At 37.5% G+C, this 18,046-nt stretch overlaps 1 protein-coding gene across 1 annotated transcript in view; it reads right to left on the reverse strand.

The window, feature by feature from the left end:
• Positions 1 to 3,537: 3,537 nt before the first annotated feature.
• vipr2 (vasoactive intestinal peptide receptor 2) overlaps positions 3,538 to 18,046 on the reverse strand; it is a 71,346-nt gene continuing 56,837 nt past the window's right edge. The window contains exons 8-13 of the mRNA XM_066723708.1: positions 16,457 to 16,517; positions 13,062 to 13,131; positions 12,480 to 12,571; positions 11,010 to 11,133; positions 10,881 to 10,922; positions 3,538 to 7,349 (exon numbers count right to left, since the gene is read on the reverse strand). Coding sequence (XP_066579805.1) covers positions 7,176 to 7,349; positions 10,881 to 10,922; positions 11,010 to 11,133; positions 12,480 to 12,571; positions 13,062 to 13,131; positions 16,457 to 16,517 — 563 coding nt within the window. The 3' untranslated portion in view covers positions 3,538 to 7,175. The remainder of the gene's footprint in view (positions 7,350 to 10,880; positions 10,923 to 11,009; positions 11,134 to 12,479; positions 12,572 to 13,061; positions 13,132 to 16,456; positions 16,518 to 18,046) is intronic.

Consider the following 18,046-nt stretch of genomic DNA (forward strand, 5'->3'; position numbering starts at 1 on the left):
GGAATTAAAATGCATTTTTGGGGGTTTGTATCATTTGATTTACACAACATGTCTACCACTTTGAAGATGCAAAATATTTTTATTGTGAAACATAATAAGACAAAAAAAAACAGAAAACTTGAGCGTGCATAACTATTCACCCCCCCAAAGTCAATACTTTGTAGAGACACCTTTTGCAGCAATTATAGCTGTAAGTCTCTTGGGGTACGTCTGTATAAGCTTGGCACATCTAGCCACTGGGATTTTTGCCCATTCTTCAAGGCAAAACTGCTCCAGCTCCTTCAAGGTGGATGGGTTCCACTGGTGTACAGCAATCTTTTAGTCATACCACAGATTCTCAATCGGATTGAGGTCTGGGCTTTGACTAGGCCATTCCAAGACATTAAAATGTTTCCCCTTAAAACACGCAAGTGTTGCTTTAGCAGTTTACTTAGGGTCATTGTCCTGCTGGAAGGTGAACCTCCGTTGCTACCACCACCATGCTTTACTGTGGGGATGGTGTTCTTGAGGTGATGAGAGGTGTTGGGTTTGCGCCAGACATAGTGTTTTCCTAAAAAAAGCTCACTTTTAGTATGATCTCACCAGAGTACTGTCTTCCATATGTTTGGGGGAGTCTCCCACATGCCTTCTGATGAACAGCAAACATGTTTGCATATTTTTTTCTTTAAGCAATGGCTTTTTTCTGGCTATTCTTCCGTAAAGCCCAGCTCTGTGGAGTGTACAGCTTAAAGTGGTCCTATGCACAGATACTCCAGTCTCCGCTGTGGAGATTTGCAGCTCCTTCAGGGTTATCTTTGGTCTCTTTGTTGCCTCTCTAATTAATGCCATCCTTGCCTGGTCTGTGAGTTTTGGTGGCGGCCCTCTCTTGGCAGGTTTGTTGTGGTGCCATATTCTTTCCATTTTTGAATAATGGATTTAATGGTGCTCCATTGGATGTTCAAAGGTTTGGATATTTTTTTATAACCCAACCCTGATCTGTACTTCTTCACAACTTTGTCCCTGACCTGTTTGGAGCGCTCCTTGGTCTTCATGGTGCCACTTGCTTGGTGGTGTTGCAGACTCTGGGTCCTTTCAGAACAGGTGTATATATACTGAGATCATGTGACAGATCATTTGACACAGATTGCACACAGGTGGACTTTATTTAACTAATGATGTGACTTCTGATGGTAATTGGTTGCACCAGATCTTATTTAGGGACTTCAGAGCAAAGGGGGTGAATACATATGCATGCACCACTTTTCCATTTTTTATTTTTTATAATTTTTTAAAACAAGTTATTTTTTTAATTTCACTTTACCAATTTGGACTATTTTGTGTATGTGCATTACATGAAATCCAAATAAAAATCAATTTAAATTACAGGTTGTAATGCAACAAAATAGGAAAAACGCCAAGGGGGGTGAATACTTTCGCAAGGCACTGTATGTTCTATTGCCTACAAGGTTAACAAGGTTAACAAGGTTAATTCTGTTTATTTTAAAAACAGTTAAATACATATTGTCCTAAATTTATGTGATGTATGCAAGTGAAAGGCTTTATAAATACCATGCTTTGTGTCTTAATTAAATCACATGAATTATTAATCATTTTGTAATTTCCTAATTTGCATGTTAAATTAAAGTACTGTTCAACAAGCTGATATTCAAAATATGTAATATTAAAAAAGTATGAATAATGTACACAGTTATGTACACAAGGCATTGTGAGAGTCAATTTGATTAAAATATTAAGTTTTACAGATTATTACAACAACAAATGTTCCTGACAGACACTGTCGCAGTTACACATATTACAGATAACTCCAGGTTAATTAAGGCTTATTGTGTTGTTTCTAATAAATGAATATATAATATGTAAAATCATGACAAACCCTATTTCCAGATGTGCTGTCCAAGCTCTTTTGAAGAAGCACAAAGAAACGGGCAACATTGAGGACCGTAGACGCAGTGGTCAGCCAAGGAAACTTACTGCAGCAGATGAAAGACAGTCTGCTCAGAAGTGGCCTTCATGGAAGACTTGCGACCAAAAAGCCAAACCTCCAACGTGGCAACAAGGCCAAGTGACTCAACTATGCACGAAAACACAAGAACTGGGGTGCAGAAAAATGGCAGCAGGTGCTCTGGACTGATGAGTCAAAATTTGAAATATCTGGCTGTAGCAGAAGGCAGTTTGTTCGTCGAAGGGCTGGAGAGCGGTACACGAATGAGTGTCTGCAGGCAACAGTGAAGCATGGTGAAGCTTCCTTGCAAGTTTGGGGCTGCATTTCTGCAAATGGAGTTGGGGATTTGGTCAGAATGAATGGTCTCCTCAATGCTGAGAAGTACAGGCAGATACTTATCCATCATGCAATACCATCAGGGAGGCATCTGATTGGCCCCAAATTTATGCTGCAGCATGACAACGACCCCAAACATACAGTGACAGTCATTAAGAACTATCTTCAGAGTAAAGAAGAACAAGGAGTCCTGGAAGTGATGGTATGGCCCTCACAGAGCCCTGATCTCAAAATCATCGAGTCTGTCTGGGATTACATGAAGAGAGAGAAGCAACTGAGGCTGCCTAAATCCACAGAAGAACTGAGGTTAGTTCTCCAAGATGTTTGGGCAGACCTACCTGCCGAGTTCCTTCAAAAACTGAGTGCAAATGTATCTAGAAGAATTGATGCTGTTTTGAAGGCAAAGGGTGGTCACACCAAATATGGATTTGATGTAGATTTTTCTTCTGTTCACTCACTTTGCATTTAGTTAATTGATAAATATAATCTATTAACATGTCTATTTTTGAAAGCATTCTTACTTTACAGCCTTTTATCACACCTGCCTAAAACTTTTGCACAGTACTGTATTTGAAGACATTAATGGACTTGCTGATTAGTGGGTTTTAAAAATTTGTCATGTTTCAGTTTATGTCGGGCTGTCTGAATTGTCAGTTAGTATTTTAATCCCCCGGAATTCAGTCAGTTTGCCAATTGACACGTGGAATTAAAGTGTAACAAAGTACCCTACAAATCATGGATACATCAGCAATTTGGGAAATCGAGTTATGGTATATGACTGCGTGGCTAGGAAAAGTCTGCAGTTGGGTGTATCTGTTGAAAAAGATTTCAGCCATTTCACCCTCATTGGGAAGGCATATCTGCAAATAATGATTACATCAGAGTAGGGTAGTGTAGTGGTTAGGGATGGGGGATTGTTACTGTAACTGCAGGGTGTGTTGGTCCAGACCCCAGGTGAAACGCTAGTGTTATACTTGTAAGAAAGTTACAGATTATACACATTCAGATTAAATTAAGATTATTCTAATGGAAATGTCACTGTATAAATAAGTAACTAAAAATGATCACTTTGGATAAAATGAAAAATATGAGCCATAATAAATAATTAAATCAGTGTTTTTTAATCTAATCCTCTAATCCTCAGCAATACACCTCACACCAAATGACGCATAACTATTGGTAACCCTACAATTAATAAAATATATACTTAAATTAACACATTTATTATCTGCTTGCTAATAATTAAAAGACAGACCAAAAAGATTGAAAAATTCTATTTTATTCACAATTGTCTTTACACCATACTTAAACATTCATTATACATAGCATTTTACTACATATTGCACAATATAAAACCATAATATCCAATGAACAAACAAGTGTCATACGCTTTAGAAAATACCAGCATACCAGCAAAATAACTGCAGTGAATCAGATATTTGATCAAAAGCAACCTCGTTTGTATGGAGTAGTTGATAAGAATGATCATAATAGATCATTATATACTATTATATATATATCATATAGGGCCTGATATTCAAACTTTGCAAAATTTCCACGCAAAATGTGTGCCGCGCAGCAAATATGTGGCTTAGCCATAAAAGGAGAGATATTCAAACATGGCACACATATTTGCGCGACATTGAAATATAGCATTTTATTCGTGTCTCGCAAACCCGCCTGCGCCACTCCACAGTGCGCTATTATCCCCTCTGTAGAACACAGCTTTGCGCAGTTATTGGAGGAATGCGCCACACAAATATCGCGCAAAACTAGTATATTCAGTCTAATTTAAGTCTTTCATGCAATCCAAATTCGATAGCGCTATGCACATGTTTAATGTCAGCCCGGAATACATTTGCATCTCATGTTTCCAATTACCGAGTCATTACCATATGTTAATAAGCCACGGCATTAAAGGAACAGGACTCTGCAGGTGAATGAATGAGGCAATGTGCTGGACAGAGGCGAGTGCCATGTTTCATGTTCTGTTATTCATACACACACATATACACACATATATAAATATCATTAGAAATCACATCTGGCATCAGTCCACACTGTGCAGTGCACTGTAGTCTGGACACATCCCGAATGCAGACCTCCTCGGTAATATAGTAGTGCACATCTCTGTCCAATACCCTTACTTATCTATATGTATATAGGTCATCGCAGACTCAAACATAATCATATGATGTACATTAATGCTGCCGTGTGTCCAAAACAGGTGTGTAGCACCTACTGCAGTGCTGTGTAGCCGCCATATCCTTTCCATAAGGAAGCTTGTTTTTATATTTTGAAAATACAGTGCTTACAGTGCAAAAATTTGATGATTTGTTTATTTATTTTACTTAAGTGTTGTTATTAAATTCAGTGCATATTTGGATATCCTATTAAATTTATTATTATTCTTAAGTTACTGTTTTTGATTTGTTACATTTAAGTTGGCTGAATTTGATTAATGATCCGCTCTAAGTCTAACTGGATATCAATGAGTTCAGTTTCCTTTGTCTAAGGTGGAAACACCTTATTCATCGCCTGCTTAGACTAAAATATAAAAAGAGGAAAACAATCCATAAGAGAAGAGATAGAAGCAACTGCATCTAGCAAATGCACCTTCCTAGTTTAAACCTTGACCTTTTTTATTTAAGAGCTTGAATTCTTGATTACATGTTATGCAGAAGCACATTTCTGATTGTCTTGATAAAGAATTGTCAACCACTGTCTGTTACAAAAAGGATTTATATATGTAAAACTCTATCTTACGAGAAGGCAACAGCACAGGATGACTTGCCAAGCTTACTACTTCTGAGCTCAGAAATACGTAAATAAACAGTTAAACAATTAATTTCCCTACCTTTAGGTTTCTTGGTACTTATAAAATAACAAATGAAAACAGAACAATAATTTCCACAAAGGTAGAGCAAATTTTCCTCTTGAGCAAAGAGGTGTGAAAAACACTGGTCATTTTGTTGTTCCAAATTGATAAATATACAGCGATACAAAAACCTCAGTGACTTTTCAATGTTAACATTGACTGTAGCACTGTGAATCAGTTATGTCATATATCAGAATTTTTGGATCAATTTATGTCACTTGAGACCCAGGACACGGTGCAATCAAAAATAAATCAGAATAACATTCCCACTCACTTTCATTTAAATGTCATCCTCATTACTGGTATGACGATATATATATATATTTTCCTTTCAGGTCCAAATGTCAGTTGAAGATAAACACCATGATTATTGGTAAGTTGTTCTTTTCATGTTTATTTTTTTCTAAGAACAGATCATGACTGATAACAGTGAAATGTCATGTACTATAGTACGGAAAAGTTAAGGTTAATAAGTAATAAGGCCCTTAACAATGATATAATAGAGATAAACATTTTTTTCTGTTTAACTCTTATCGAACATCTCCTTTGGTCTATCGTAAGAATAAGAACAATTAACAAAACATATGAGACTTAAGAATTGTAACACACATACATCACATACACATACAAAAATCACAGATAAATCTATTACATTCACATGCTGCAATAATCATAATGTGTTGGACGGACTTTCTGTTTTAAAGAGGACATTCACAGTAAAATGCACTAGTCTGTGCTAGCTAATGCTGATGTTCAGTCACTGGGGTTTTGTGAGAATACATTCTCAGTTTGGATGTGGCTGTGAAAGGACCTAGAGAGACAAAGCAGTGTTTTTTTGTTTTGTTGTCCAAAATGTGGACAGCTTATCAGAGTATGAAGCATATCAAAACACTGACTATGCCATTAATGAAGGAAGGAAAATAAAAACGATGTGCTCTCATCTTCAGACACTCCTCTAGCAGATGTACTTGTTCAAAAATTATTTAGAAATCCCAGGCCTCATAGAATATAGAACAGCGCACATAAACTATTACTGTGTGATATTGGATCACAATATTGATGCTGGAGGCAGTGCAGGAAAAAGCTGAAAAACACACAAACTGAATATAACCTAATCTGAGACCTCACTGCCTTCACTGTACTCTAAACGTCAGCTGAAGAGTGAAATGACTGAGGAAATGCTTTTGTCACTCATGATAAAAACAGATTTCTGCTTGAAACACAGATTTTGTAATGAATTTGGTTTTTCTCTTCCCTCTATGGATTTTCCACAATTAAATACCCCTCGTAGACCTGTATAAATTCTATAGGAACAATGCCTTTTACACAAGCACGAGCAACACACAGGGCTTTCACGCACGGCTTTTATAGTTTCCACAGAGGGAGGGTTTCAAGGCCTGAGAATAAAATGTGTTCAGAACCAACTGAGAACATTCAAGTCTTTGCAGCGGTGGAGTTGTGTACCAGGTCTTCATATTCTTATTAATGTTATTGGTATTTGTGCATTGTACATATGGTCATTCGATTACAGATACGTGAACCTGCTGCACTTTTAGATCCGCAGTTTGTGTGTGTGTGTGGTTTAAGACAAGACTGAAAACCAGGATATTTCAGCGTGTCTGAACACAGTCCTCCGGTCCTTTGCATTTCTTTCCTGTTCTTGGTACCACTTCATGGGTTTCCATTGTTTTTCATTCCGGAGACAACAGACAGTCTCTTTCTTGTTGTGACTGCACTCAGTTTACATAATACATCAGCCGCTCATTTGCACTGTGAGAGGTAAAAAAATGTTCAGCAAAAATACAGGTCTTCTGAATGTATATTTCTTAAAAAGGGGGGGATGCCATCAGAATATTACTGGAATGTACAAACATCTTTCATCTGTGCACAGATTCACAGTGCACAATGTAATGTTGACACATACACATTATATATGTATATATATTCATTTGTACATACAGAAGACTACATAAAAACCATAACCATAAGCCCCCCAACCCCCCCTCCCCCAAACCAATTTCATACAATGGAGGTTTCAGTCTGTAGGAAAGATTGGGCCCTGGAATTGCGATGGAATTGCGATGTGTTTTCAGACCCATTTCTGGAGATGGACGAGCTGTGTAGCTTGTAATCCCGACTCACATACCAGTTCAAACACACACTCCGCCATTTCCTTTTGAGTTCACCTTGCACCTGAAACATCATTGCAGAAAGGCAGTCAAACAACTGATCATTTTTCAGAAAAGCATAACATTCAGTTTAGCACATATGTATACAGCTCTGGAAAAAAAGAAGAGACCATTCCAAGTTCAGAAATCGATGTTAAGTGGTCTCTATTTTGTAACTTGAATCCATTTAACTACATAAAATGTGGGGCCCTGAATGAATTAATCTGGTAAAAAATAAATCCTAAAATACATGATAAAATGTGTCATGTAGCATGGTCCTGTTATATTAATAGACTAAAATATGTGGAAAATATGTGGACTACAGTTATTCTCAGATAGACCATGTAATGAATGCTTTACAAATGAAAGTAAGGCCTAAACAAAATGAAAGGTATGCCTGACCTGTGGTTTGCTAACTACAAACTAATTCCAAAACCCTGTTGCTTTATTGTCAGAAGATACTCTCTCCTATTTATCAATAAAAGCATGATAAGGTAGACGTTTGCAATTTTTAATTCGTGCGTAGGACAAAGTTTTGGTTTTGGTCTAGGTCAAAAATGGGTTTCTGTCTTTTCGTCATGCACTTTTCATCACGAACATTTCATCACCGCTGACTGTTCATCACCAATTTACATATTCAGTTACAAATTACACACAGACTTTGAGACCAGCAGTTGTAGTCGGTTTTTGAAGGTACATAATCAATTCAGTAAATACATATTGAGGGTCATTTTTGCCAAAATAAATAATTAAATAAATAATGAAATACTTAGGAATTAATAAATAAATAAAAACTTACTAAATACATATATATATATATATATAATTTCCATTTTTATTAATCTATGTATTTATTTTGTATCTTATTTATGTATATATAAATGTTGGGACATCAATGTTGTATATAAGGGAAACAGAGTATTTAACAAATACTGAAACCACCCCACACAGGTCCCCTTCGGTTAAAGGAAGAATAGGCTGATGAGGGAGAAGCAGTCAAGTCAAAGTTTACAAATGAGAGGAGGCCATTCGCCCCATCGTGCTCGTTTGGTTTCCATTAATAAGTAAGTGATCCAAGGATCCTATCCAGTCTATTTTTAAATGTTCCCAAATTTTCAGCTTCAACCACATCGCTGGGGAGTTTGTTCAGATTGTGACGACTCTCTATGTGAAGAAGTGTCTCCTGTTTTCTGTCTTGAATGCCTTGAAGCCCAATTTCCATTTGTGTCCCCGGGTCCGTGTGTCCCTGCTGATCTGGAAAAGCTCCTCTGGTTTGATGTGGTCGATGCCTTTCATGATTTTGAAGACTTGGATCAAGTCCCCACGTAGTCTCCTCTGTTCCAGGGTGAAAAGGTTCAGTTCCTCAGTCTCTCAGTAGGACATTCCCTTCAGACCTGGAATAAGTCTGGTTGCTCTCCTCTGAACTGCCTCTAGAGCAGCGATATCTTTCTTGAAGTGTGGAGCCCAGAACTGTACACAGTATCCAGATGAGCTCTAACTAGCGCATTGTACAGTATGAACATTACTGCCCTTGTTCTCAATTCTACACTTTTGACACACTGTTTGCCTTTTTTATTGCTTCCCCTCATAGTTTGGATGGAGAAAGTGAAGAGTCCACTTGCACTTACATACACACGAATCATGTAAAAATGTAAATATGTTTTATTAATACAAAACGAGCTCACTTGATTATTGCAATACGAACACAAGTGATCTGAGTCCAGAGAAAACATGGAAGTGAACCACGAACTGAGCACGTTTGTACACAAGACAAGTGATACATTGATACATTGTTTCAAAGCAAAGAACCAAACCGATTTTGTTTGAAACGACCCCATTGTGAGGGGTAACACGTTTGCCTGTATAGAGATAATATATTTTGCATGATTTATTGGTATATAACATCTGACATATATGTGACAATAGTTAGCATTACACACGCCAACCTGTTGGTTCATCAATAACACTCAGAATTGCTGTGACTATATTATTTTCAGCCTCTGCCATTGCTAACAACCCGGTCCGTTTCTCGTTACGGTCACAAGTTCTTGTTCAAAGGTAGCTTAAAGGTGCACCCCTATTCTAATTGGTTACGTCAGTTAGCTGAGCATTGCGTCGCCCACGCAAGGATGTGACGCGTCATTTGACGGCAATCATTTTCCTGCTCCATTCACACAGACACTTTGCTGGAGAAATGACGGCAATTAGACTAGGAACCTTGCCAGGAACGATTTGCCGGCAATGACCCATTCACACAGACCTTGGCGGCACCAAAATGCCACCAAATTGCTGGCAATTGTTTCCGTGTGAATGGGGTTTAAGTGACTTTGAAAGAGGGGTCATTATTGGGGCACGAATGGCAGGAGCTTCAGTCACACAGACTGCTCAACTAGCTAGTGTTTCAATAGGAACAGTGACTAAAGTTACATCTGAATTTAGATCTATGGGAAAGACATCAGTAAATAGGGTTGGTAATTGTGGTTGAAAGCGCACATTCAATGACTGTGATGCTCATGCATTACTGTAATATGTAAGGAAAAACAGAAGAGCAACTCTTCACAGGTGACAGAATGTCAGTGCAGTACGTGATCAGACTGTGTCAGCAAGAACAGTCCATCAAGAACTACAAAACTGTTTTCAGTAAATATATATACCGTATATATTTATGAAAATAAATGTATTATAAATGTATTTCTCACTTTTAATAGCTGTATATTTGTATTGCTGTTAATTGTAGTGATTGAACTGTCAATTGCAACATGAACAATGCATTAATGAAGTATAATGTTGATGGTTTGTTTTAATGTGTATTTCCACAGTTTTGTTGCTTTTTGTTTATTTAGCGAGTTCACAGTATATCGAGACTGCTAACAGAATTACCGGTATCTTGTTTTCAATACAGTGTGTAGTTCACCATACATTGAATGTGATTTGTTTTGGAAAGCAAATTATTAAAACATAATAATAATTTTAAAAATAATAATAATAAAAGCCTGGCCTATTAGCCTACTTCTACAATGAATCTACGTTTCCAGGCTCTTCTTACCCTGCATGAGTCGCAATGTCTTTTTATGTATGAATGTTTTATACAAACGCTGGTCTCCTACAATCGCTGGTCTCAAATTGACTCTGGGGCTTCTTGCAGTTATTTGGAATAAACACCAGGGCCGTTTAATTGAAGTTTTATGGTATATATATAGGAACTTTTTTTTCAACATTCACTCTTGAAAGAAATGTAATTGTCCACGACATCAGATGTTGGGGAGCAGATTTTGGGGACAGATTGTTTTAGCCTAATTGGGCATGGACTGCAAACTCATGCACTGACATAGCAACACCAGCTACAGTCTGATACCTTGAAGGGACTTTAAGTCAAAAGCTAAGGGTCACGTATCTATGGGCTCATTTATACATGCAACTCTGATGGCGTCAATGGCTCTTTTCTTGATTTTAGATCCCCTTGCCCTGCAAGGATAGAGTGCCAATCTCAATTATCCCATTTAAAGAATATATTCTGACCATAAGAAATAAAAAAGACAAGTGGAAAAAAGCTTACCTCACTGTTAAGAAAGCAGTAAAGCACGGCAACAACCAAACCCTGTAGTAAAAAAAAAACACTTAGGTTTTGTACAAAACCCTTTCGTAAGTCTCCTCTGTAACAAATACAACAGAAAAACTCTTTTACCTGAAAGGATCCAATAGCTAGTTCGAAGAATATTTTATACTGGTCTGAATCCTCTTCATAAACAAACACTATATAATGCACTCCAAACAGGGGGATGAGCAGCAGGGTAGATTTAGCCAGTCTCCTGAAAACAGAACAATGTGTTGTATTAATTCTCTGTGTTTCTGGGTAGAAACAGAAAGCAAGAAATCGCTAAAGAAATGTGCAAAATGTACTTCCAACATAAAAAAAAATAGGATCTCTTTAAAGACCCTTATCAGAGTTATTAGGAATGGTGTTTTCTGGAAGAGGGGCATAAAGAAACTGACAAAGGTGTTTGACACTTGAAACAGCAGAACAGCGGCACAAGATTGAATTGATATATGAGCACTTTGTGGTAGAAATTAAGGAAACCATATTACAGAGAAAGCCCAAGAGAGAGACTGTGAACTGGTAGTTTTGGTCCTTCAAGTTTTTTAGCTGCTTATTAAGACCTGACATTATTTGGCGAAGCAGGGCAGCCATTGCATACCAAACTGTCGAGCTTAAGATTCAGTTGTGCAAAGAACACAGAAGAAGAGTCTCTTGTATCACCCAGTTGTATAAGTCTCCCACATTTCATATCAGATGGCATTTCTCCACACCCACTTCCTTCAAGATTTGCAGGCATATCTCAAGCCAAACTTAAGAATTTGTTGGAATTTCTGTCACAGGCAAATCAGCCAATTATTTTCACACACTTGCATGTCATTAAAAATAAACACAATGAGCTTTGTTTCTGTTATTGGTATTCAAAAGGTGTAAATAAATAAAGACTCAGTTTGCAGGTTTGTGTAAATTCTGATTAAATGAGCTTAGGCCACTTGCATATTTAAAATGGGACTTTATCTGAACATAGAACATGTATTATGTTATGTATTTATTATTTATTTATTATGTATTTATTATTTATTATGTTATGTATCCCTAATTTTTTTAATAATTTCAAGCCAATTCTCTTAAAATAAATAAATGTCTTTGACTACAGTTTCCAATTTTTTTTTTTTTTTAAACAATCCTTAAATGCTTCAGGCTATCATCGATGTAATCTGCCGGAGAAGTGTGGTGAAAGTATAGAAACTGCTAGGTAATGTTCATAACGAGTGTTACCAGATTAAAAACACATTTGATTCTTGACAACGTGACACTGAAACAAACACTACCTATTTTCAAAGAACACTTTGTCATTTTTGATTTCTTAATATGCCATCTGCAGCTGGGAGGAAAATACCTCTTATTTTCTTTTTTCAATATTTTCTGTAAGTGTCAGCCTATTTCACATGCTATGTTGTAGAGATCTATTTTATTTATGACAAACAAGTAGAGATATGATTTGCTTGGCACAAAAAAAAACCCCAAAGAATTAAACAAAGCCTTTAAAAAAATAAGTGAAAGGAATGTATTATTATTATTATTATTATTATTATTATTATTATTATTATTAAAACTTACTTGAATTGGGATTGGTCATTTCCTCCTACATCAGGGCATCTTAGTTTCTGCACCAATATTCTTATTATACTAATAAAAATAATAAAATTTATCTGGGGAAAAAAAGACAATACAAAAGTTTGTTTAGCATTTCCCGTCAAGGGATTTCAGTATTCATTGGATTAATTTGAATAACTCATCCTTTGAAGCACAGATAGATGTTAGCAGTATTTGCAAAAACAGTTTTGTGCAATTGTTCAACACTGCATATATTTGTATTATATTAATATAATCAAACACGACTGTATTGTAGCTTAAAATCTAAATATTTTAGTGAAGCAAACTTTTTTGGTCAATAATGAAACAGCTGCCAGGGTACTGCTGTTTAACTTACACAGTCTGTATATTTCAATATTTTGACTGTTTCAAGAGATATGAACAATTGGTATTTCCTTAGGCACTGACTTCTAGTAAGCTGCCTACAAGATTTCTGGTGCAATTAAATAATTGGCATTGCTCTCATCTGCTCTGACCTTGTCCATGTGGTCACTACATTCATGTTCATTAGCAAAATCCAGACAGGGAGGAAAAAAATGTACTCACTACAATGCAGGCCAAAATTGGGCTTTGGATGATCCACCAGGGAATCGGATTTTCATTATTGTCCCAACAACTGAAAGGACCAATTATTGTGTTAAGCAATCAATCAATCAATCAATCAATCAATCAATCAAACAGGACAATTATTCTTGTCACAAATCCTTGTCATCCAAGGCTACAGACAGCATTTTCAATACACATTTATGTTTACTAAATATACATAATTATTTTTCCTAAGCAGCATTCCCCTCCAAAAAAAGAGTTTTAGAGCCCTGCTCTATATTATAAACTGGACAACCCCACTGGCAGCAGAATGCAGAAAATGAGAAAACAAATTTCAAAAAAGGCTCCTGTTGACATTGACTGTTATCCCATTAGATCTTTTTAATGCGAGATGATCACATTTAATGGAAATTGGTTTGCATGAAGAAAAAGGGGATTCAAAGAAATCATCCTGTCTGTGGGTGGTGTGAAACATTCACAAACATATTCAGTTATATTGTTTAGAATTGGACGCTCCCTAGAGAAATTATGAAGTTGCATCCTGGCAGTGGAGGGGCTGTAGCAGTAGATAATAATATGCACAGTCAAACACATTTATCCATTATGATTTTAGAACATAAGAACATAAGAAAGTTTACAAATGAGAGGAGACCATTCAACCCATCGTGCTTGTCCAAGGATCGTATCCAGTCTATTTTTTAATGTTCCCAAATTTTCAGCTTCATCCACATCGCTGGGGAGTTTGTTCCAGATTGTGACGACTCTCTGTGTGAAGAAGCGTCTCCTGTTTTCCATCTTGAATGCCTTGAAACCCAATTTCCATTTGTGTCCCCGGGTGCGTGTGTCCCTGCTGATCTGGAAAAGCTCGTCTGGTTTGATGTGGTCAATGCCTTTCATGATTTTGAAGACTTGAATCAAGTCCCCACGTAGTCTCCTCTGTTCCAGGGTGAAAAGGTTCAGTTCCCTCAGTCTCTCAGTAAGACATTCCCTTCAGACCTGGAATAAGTCTGGTTGCTCTCCTCTGAACTGCATCTAGAGCAGCGATATCTTTCTAGAAGTGTGGAGCCCAGAACTGTACACAGTATCCAGATGAGCTCTAACTAGTGCATTGTACAGTCTGAACATTACTGCCCTTGTTCTCAATTCTACACTTTTGACAATATTCCCTAACATTCGGTTTGCCTTTTTTATTGCTTCCCCACATTGTTTGGATGGAGAAAGTGAGGAGTCCACGTAGACTCCTAGGTCTTTCTCATGAGTTACTTCATCTAGTTCTGTTCCTCCCATAGTGTAATTATAGTGGACATTTTTGTTACCTGCATGTAATACCCTTTGAAGTCCCTTTGAGTAACCTGAGCTGCCGAGATTATATCTGCTGAGCCACCTATTTTAGAATCATCTGCAAATTTGACAAGTTTGCTAACTATCCCAGAGTCCAGATCATTAATATAGATTAGAAAACACAAAGGCCCTAATACTGATCCCTGTGGAACTCCACTAACAACCTCACTCCAGTTAGAAGCGACTCCTCTAATCGACACCCTCTGTTTCCTAGATATCAACCAGTTCATAATCCATCTACTTACATTACCCTGAATGCCTACAGCTTCCAATTTGAGGATCAGTCTTTGGTGTGGAACCTTATCAAAAGCTTTTTGAAAATCTAAGTATATCATATCATATGCTTTCACATGATCTACAGCTGTAGTTGCATGTTAAAAGAACTCTAATAGATTAGTAAGACATGATCTGCCTCGTCTAAATCATGTCTAATAATTTTCCAACATTTTACAAGTAAAGCAGGTGAGACTGATTGGTCTGTAATTTCCTGGCTCAGTTTTGTCCCCTTTCTTGTGGATTGGTTTGACATTTTCTGTCTTCCAGTCAGTTTGCACATCCCCTGTTCTAAGTGTCATTTGGAATATTTGAGTTAGTGGCCTATACATAATTTCCCTCTTTTCTTTAAGTACTGTTGGAAATATACCCTCTGGCCCAGGTGATTTGTTCTTTTGTAATTCTGCTAGTCCCTTTAGTACCTCCTCCTCATTTATCCTGATCTGTCGTAGGGTTTGACTGGACTGATTGTTAACCTGTGGCATGTTATCTGTTTTTTCTTTTGTAAAAACCTCTGTGAAATACTCATTTAGAACATTTGCCACATCTTGTTAGTTTTCCAAGATAAAGGGCTAAAATTGAAGTATTTCACTTCCTCCTTTATTGACCTCTTGCTGTTTTAGTCTTTGCATTAGTTTTAGCTCCGAGAGCTATGCATCTTTCTATTTCCCTCTTTGCTTTCCTGATCCCTTTTTTAATATCTCTTTGGAGTTGAACATATTCTCTGTATGTTCTTTTGTCTCTATCCCTTTTGTATGCGCTATACAACATGCTACCCCACCACCTCTTCGATTATGCCTGTCTCTCCTAAACTGTGTGTATCCTTTCAACTTGTATTCATCCCCATCATTTTCTGTAAGCCATGTTTCTGTCACTCCTACAATATCATAGTCACCCGCCAGCACTGTGGCTTCTAGGTCTAACATCTTGTTCCTTATACTCCTGGCATTGAGGTAAAGCATCTTGAAGTGCAACACCTTGAGGTGGCGGTACAGGCACCTCAGATCCAAGATGGGGTTGAAACCGCCATCTTTCTTGGGCATTAGGAAGTATGGGGAATAGAATGACTCTTGCAGCCCTGGAGGGGGCACTTCGTGGATTGCTCACTTCTCCAGGAGAGCGTCGATTTTGATGCGAAGCACCACACACTTCAATGGGTCCCTCACTCGCGTCCACACCATGACTCTGAAGGAGGGTGGACGTGTTTAAAACTGTTGGGAGTGGCCAAGTAATATAATTTGGAGCACCCAAGAATCTTGGGTGTGGAGTTGCCAATTTAAGAGTGGCTGGGGGGTGTAAGAATGGGCCAGAGGCTGCTGCAACTTGAACAGTGCTTCTGTTTTGAAAGATAACTGTCTAGCTTGGATTTAAACTGGATTTGGAAGGAAAGATTGAAAACAAAGGAAAGGTTTTCTGTTTCTGTTTCAAAAGCAATCCTTTTCTTACAAGGGTAGTGTGAGTTTACAGTAACATTTGTGAGCAAAACATCCATTTGCAGTAGCGAATATTGATTATAATTTAGTTTGCTGATAATAATTATTTAGTGTCTTTTTAAATATACATTTTTTTTTTACCATTCATGTTCAGCGTTGTTATACTGTAATATCAATGCCTAGTATTTATTAAAGTATTACTGTGTGGCACAGCCACTTAAAGTAAATAAGTGCCCAATTAATCTAACGATTAATCAACTAATGCCCATTGATTAATCAATCAAAAATTTGAATCTACTGACAGCCCTAATTTTAATATTCTCATGCCAAGAAAACCTTTCTACTTACCCTGTATCTTCCAAATATACTCTTGCCATAGTCCATGCAATAACAACCACAGCTGGGATTCCTAAATAAAACAGTAAAACACAACTTAATTGTTTCTTAGAAGTATTTGTAGGACTACAGGGTGAAGCTCAAAGTGGAATCTGGGGTGCCCCCCTCCCCCCAAGGAAGCCAATAATAATAATAATAATAATAATAATAATAATAATAGTAATAATAATAATAATAATAAATGTATATATACAGTTAGGTCCATACATTTTTGGACAGTGACACAATTGTTATCATTTTGTCTCTGTACGCCACCACAATGAATTTGAAAGGAAATAATCAAGATGTTATTTAAGTGTAGACTTTCATCTTTAATTTGAGGGTAGTTACATCCAAATTGGGTGAACGGTGTAGGAATTACACCCATTTTTATATGTATTCCCCCCTATTTTAGGGGCACAAAAGTATTTGGACAAACTAACATAATCATGAATTAAATTGTGAGTTTCAATACTTGGTTGCAAATCCTTTGCAGTCAATAACTGCCTGACGTCTGGAACCCATAGACATCAGCAGATGCTGGGTTTCTTCCCTGGTGATGCTCTGCCAGGCCTGCACTGCAGCTGTCTTTAGTTCCTGTTTGTTCTTGGGGCATTTTGCCTTCAGTTTTGCCTTAGAAATCAAAACAAACCAATCAGAGAGATAGCAAAAACATTAGGTGTGGCCAAATCAACTTTTTGGTAATTTCTTAAAAAGAAAGAACGCACTGGTGAGCTCAGGAACACCAAAAGGCCCAGAAGACCATGGAAAACAACTGTGGTGGATGACAGAAGAATTATTTCCCTGGTGAAGAAAAACCCCTTCACAACAGTTGGCCAGATCAAGAACACCCTCCAGGAGGTAGGTGCATCTGTGTCAAAGTCAACAATCAAGAGAAGACTTCACCAGAGTAAATACAGAGGGTTTACCACAAGATGGAAACAGGAAACAGGAAGACCAGATTACAGTTTGCCAAAAAACATCTAACGAACCCTGTACAGTTCTGGAACAACATCCTATGGACAGATGAGCCAAAGATCAACTTGTACCAGAATGATGGGAAGAGCAGAGTATGGAGAAGGGAAGGAACTGCTCATGATCCGAAGCATACCACCTCATCTGTGAAGCATGATATGGCATGGGCATGTGTGTCTGCCAAGGGAACTGGTTCCCTTGTATTTACTGATGATGTGACTGCAGGAAAAAGCAGCAGGATGAATTCTGAAGTATTTAGGGCTATATTTGCTCAGATTCAGCCAAATTCTTCAAAACTCATTGGGCTGCGTTTCACAGTGCCCCAAGAACAAGCAGGAACTAAAGACAGCTGCAGTGCAGGCCTGGCAGAGCATCACCAGGGAAGAAACCCAGCATCTGGTGATGTCTATGGGTTCCAGACTTCAGGCAGTCATTGACTGCAAAGGATTTGCAACCAAGTATTGAAACTCACAATTTAATTCATAAATATGTTAGTTTGTCCAAATACTTTTGAGCCCCTAAAATTGGGGGACCACATATAAAAATGGGTGTAATTCCTACACCGTTCACCAAATTTGGATGTAACTA

The sequence above is a fragment of the Amia ocellicauda genome, chromosome 2 (genome assembly GCF_036373705.1).
Source record: "Amia ocellicauda isolate fAmiCal2 chromosome 2, fAmiCal2.hap1, whole genome shotgun sequence".
NCBI classification, from domain to species: domain Eukaryota; kingdom Metazoa; phylum Chordata; class Actinopteri; order Amiiformes; family Amiidae; genus Amia; species Amia ocellicauda.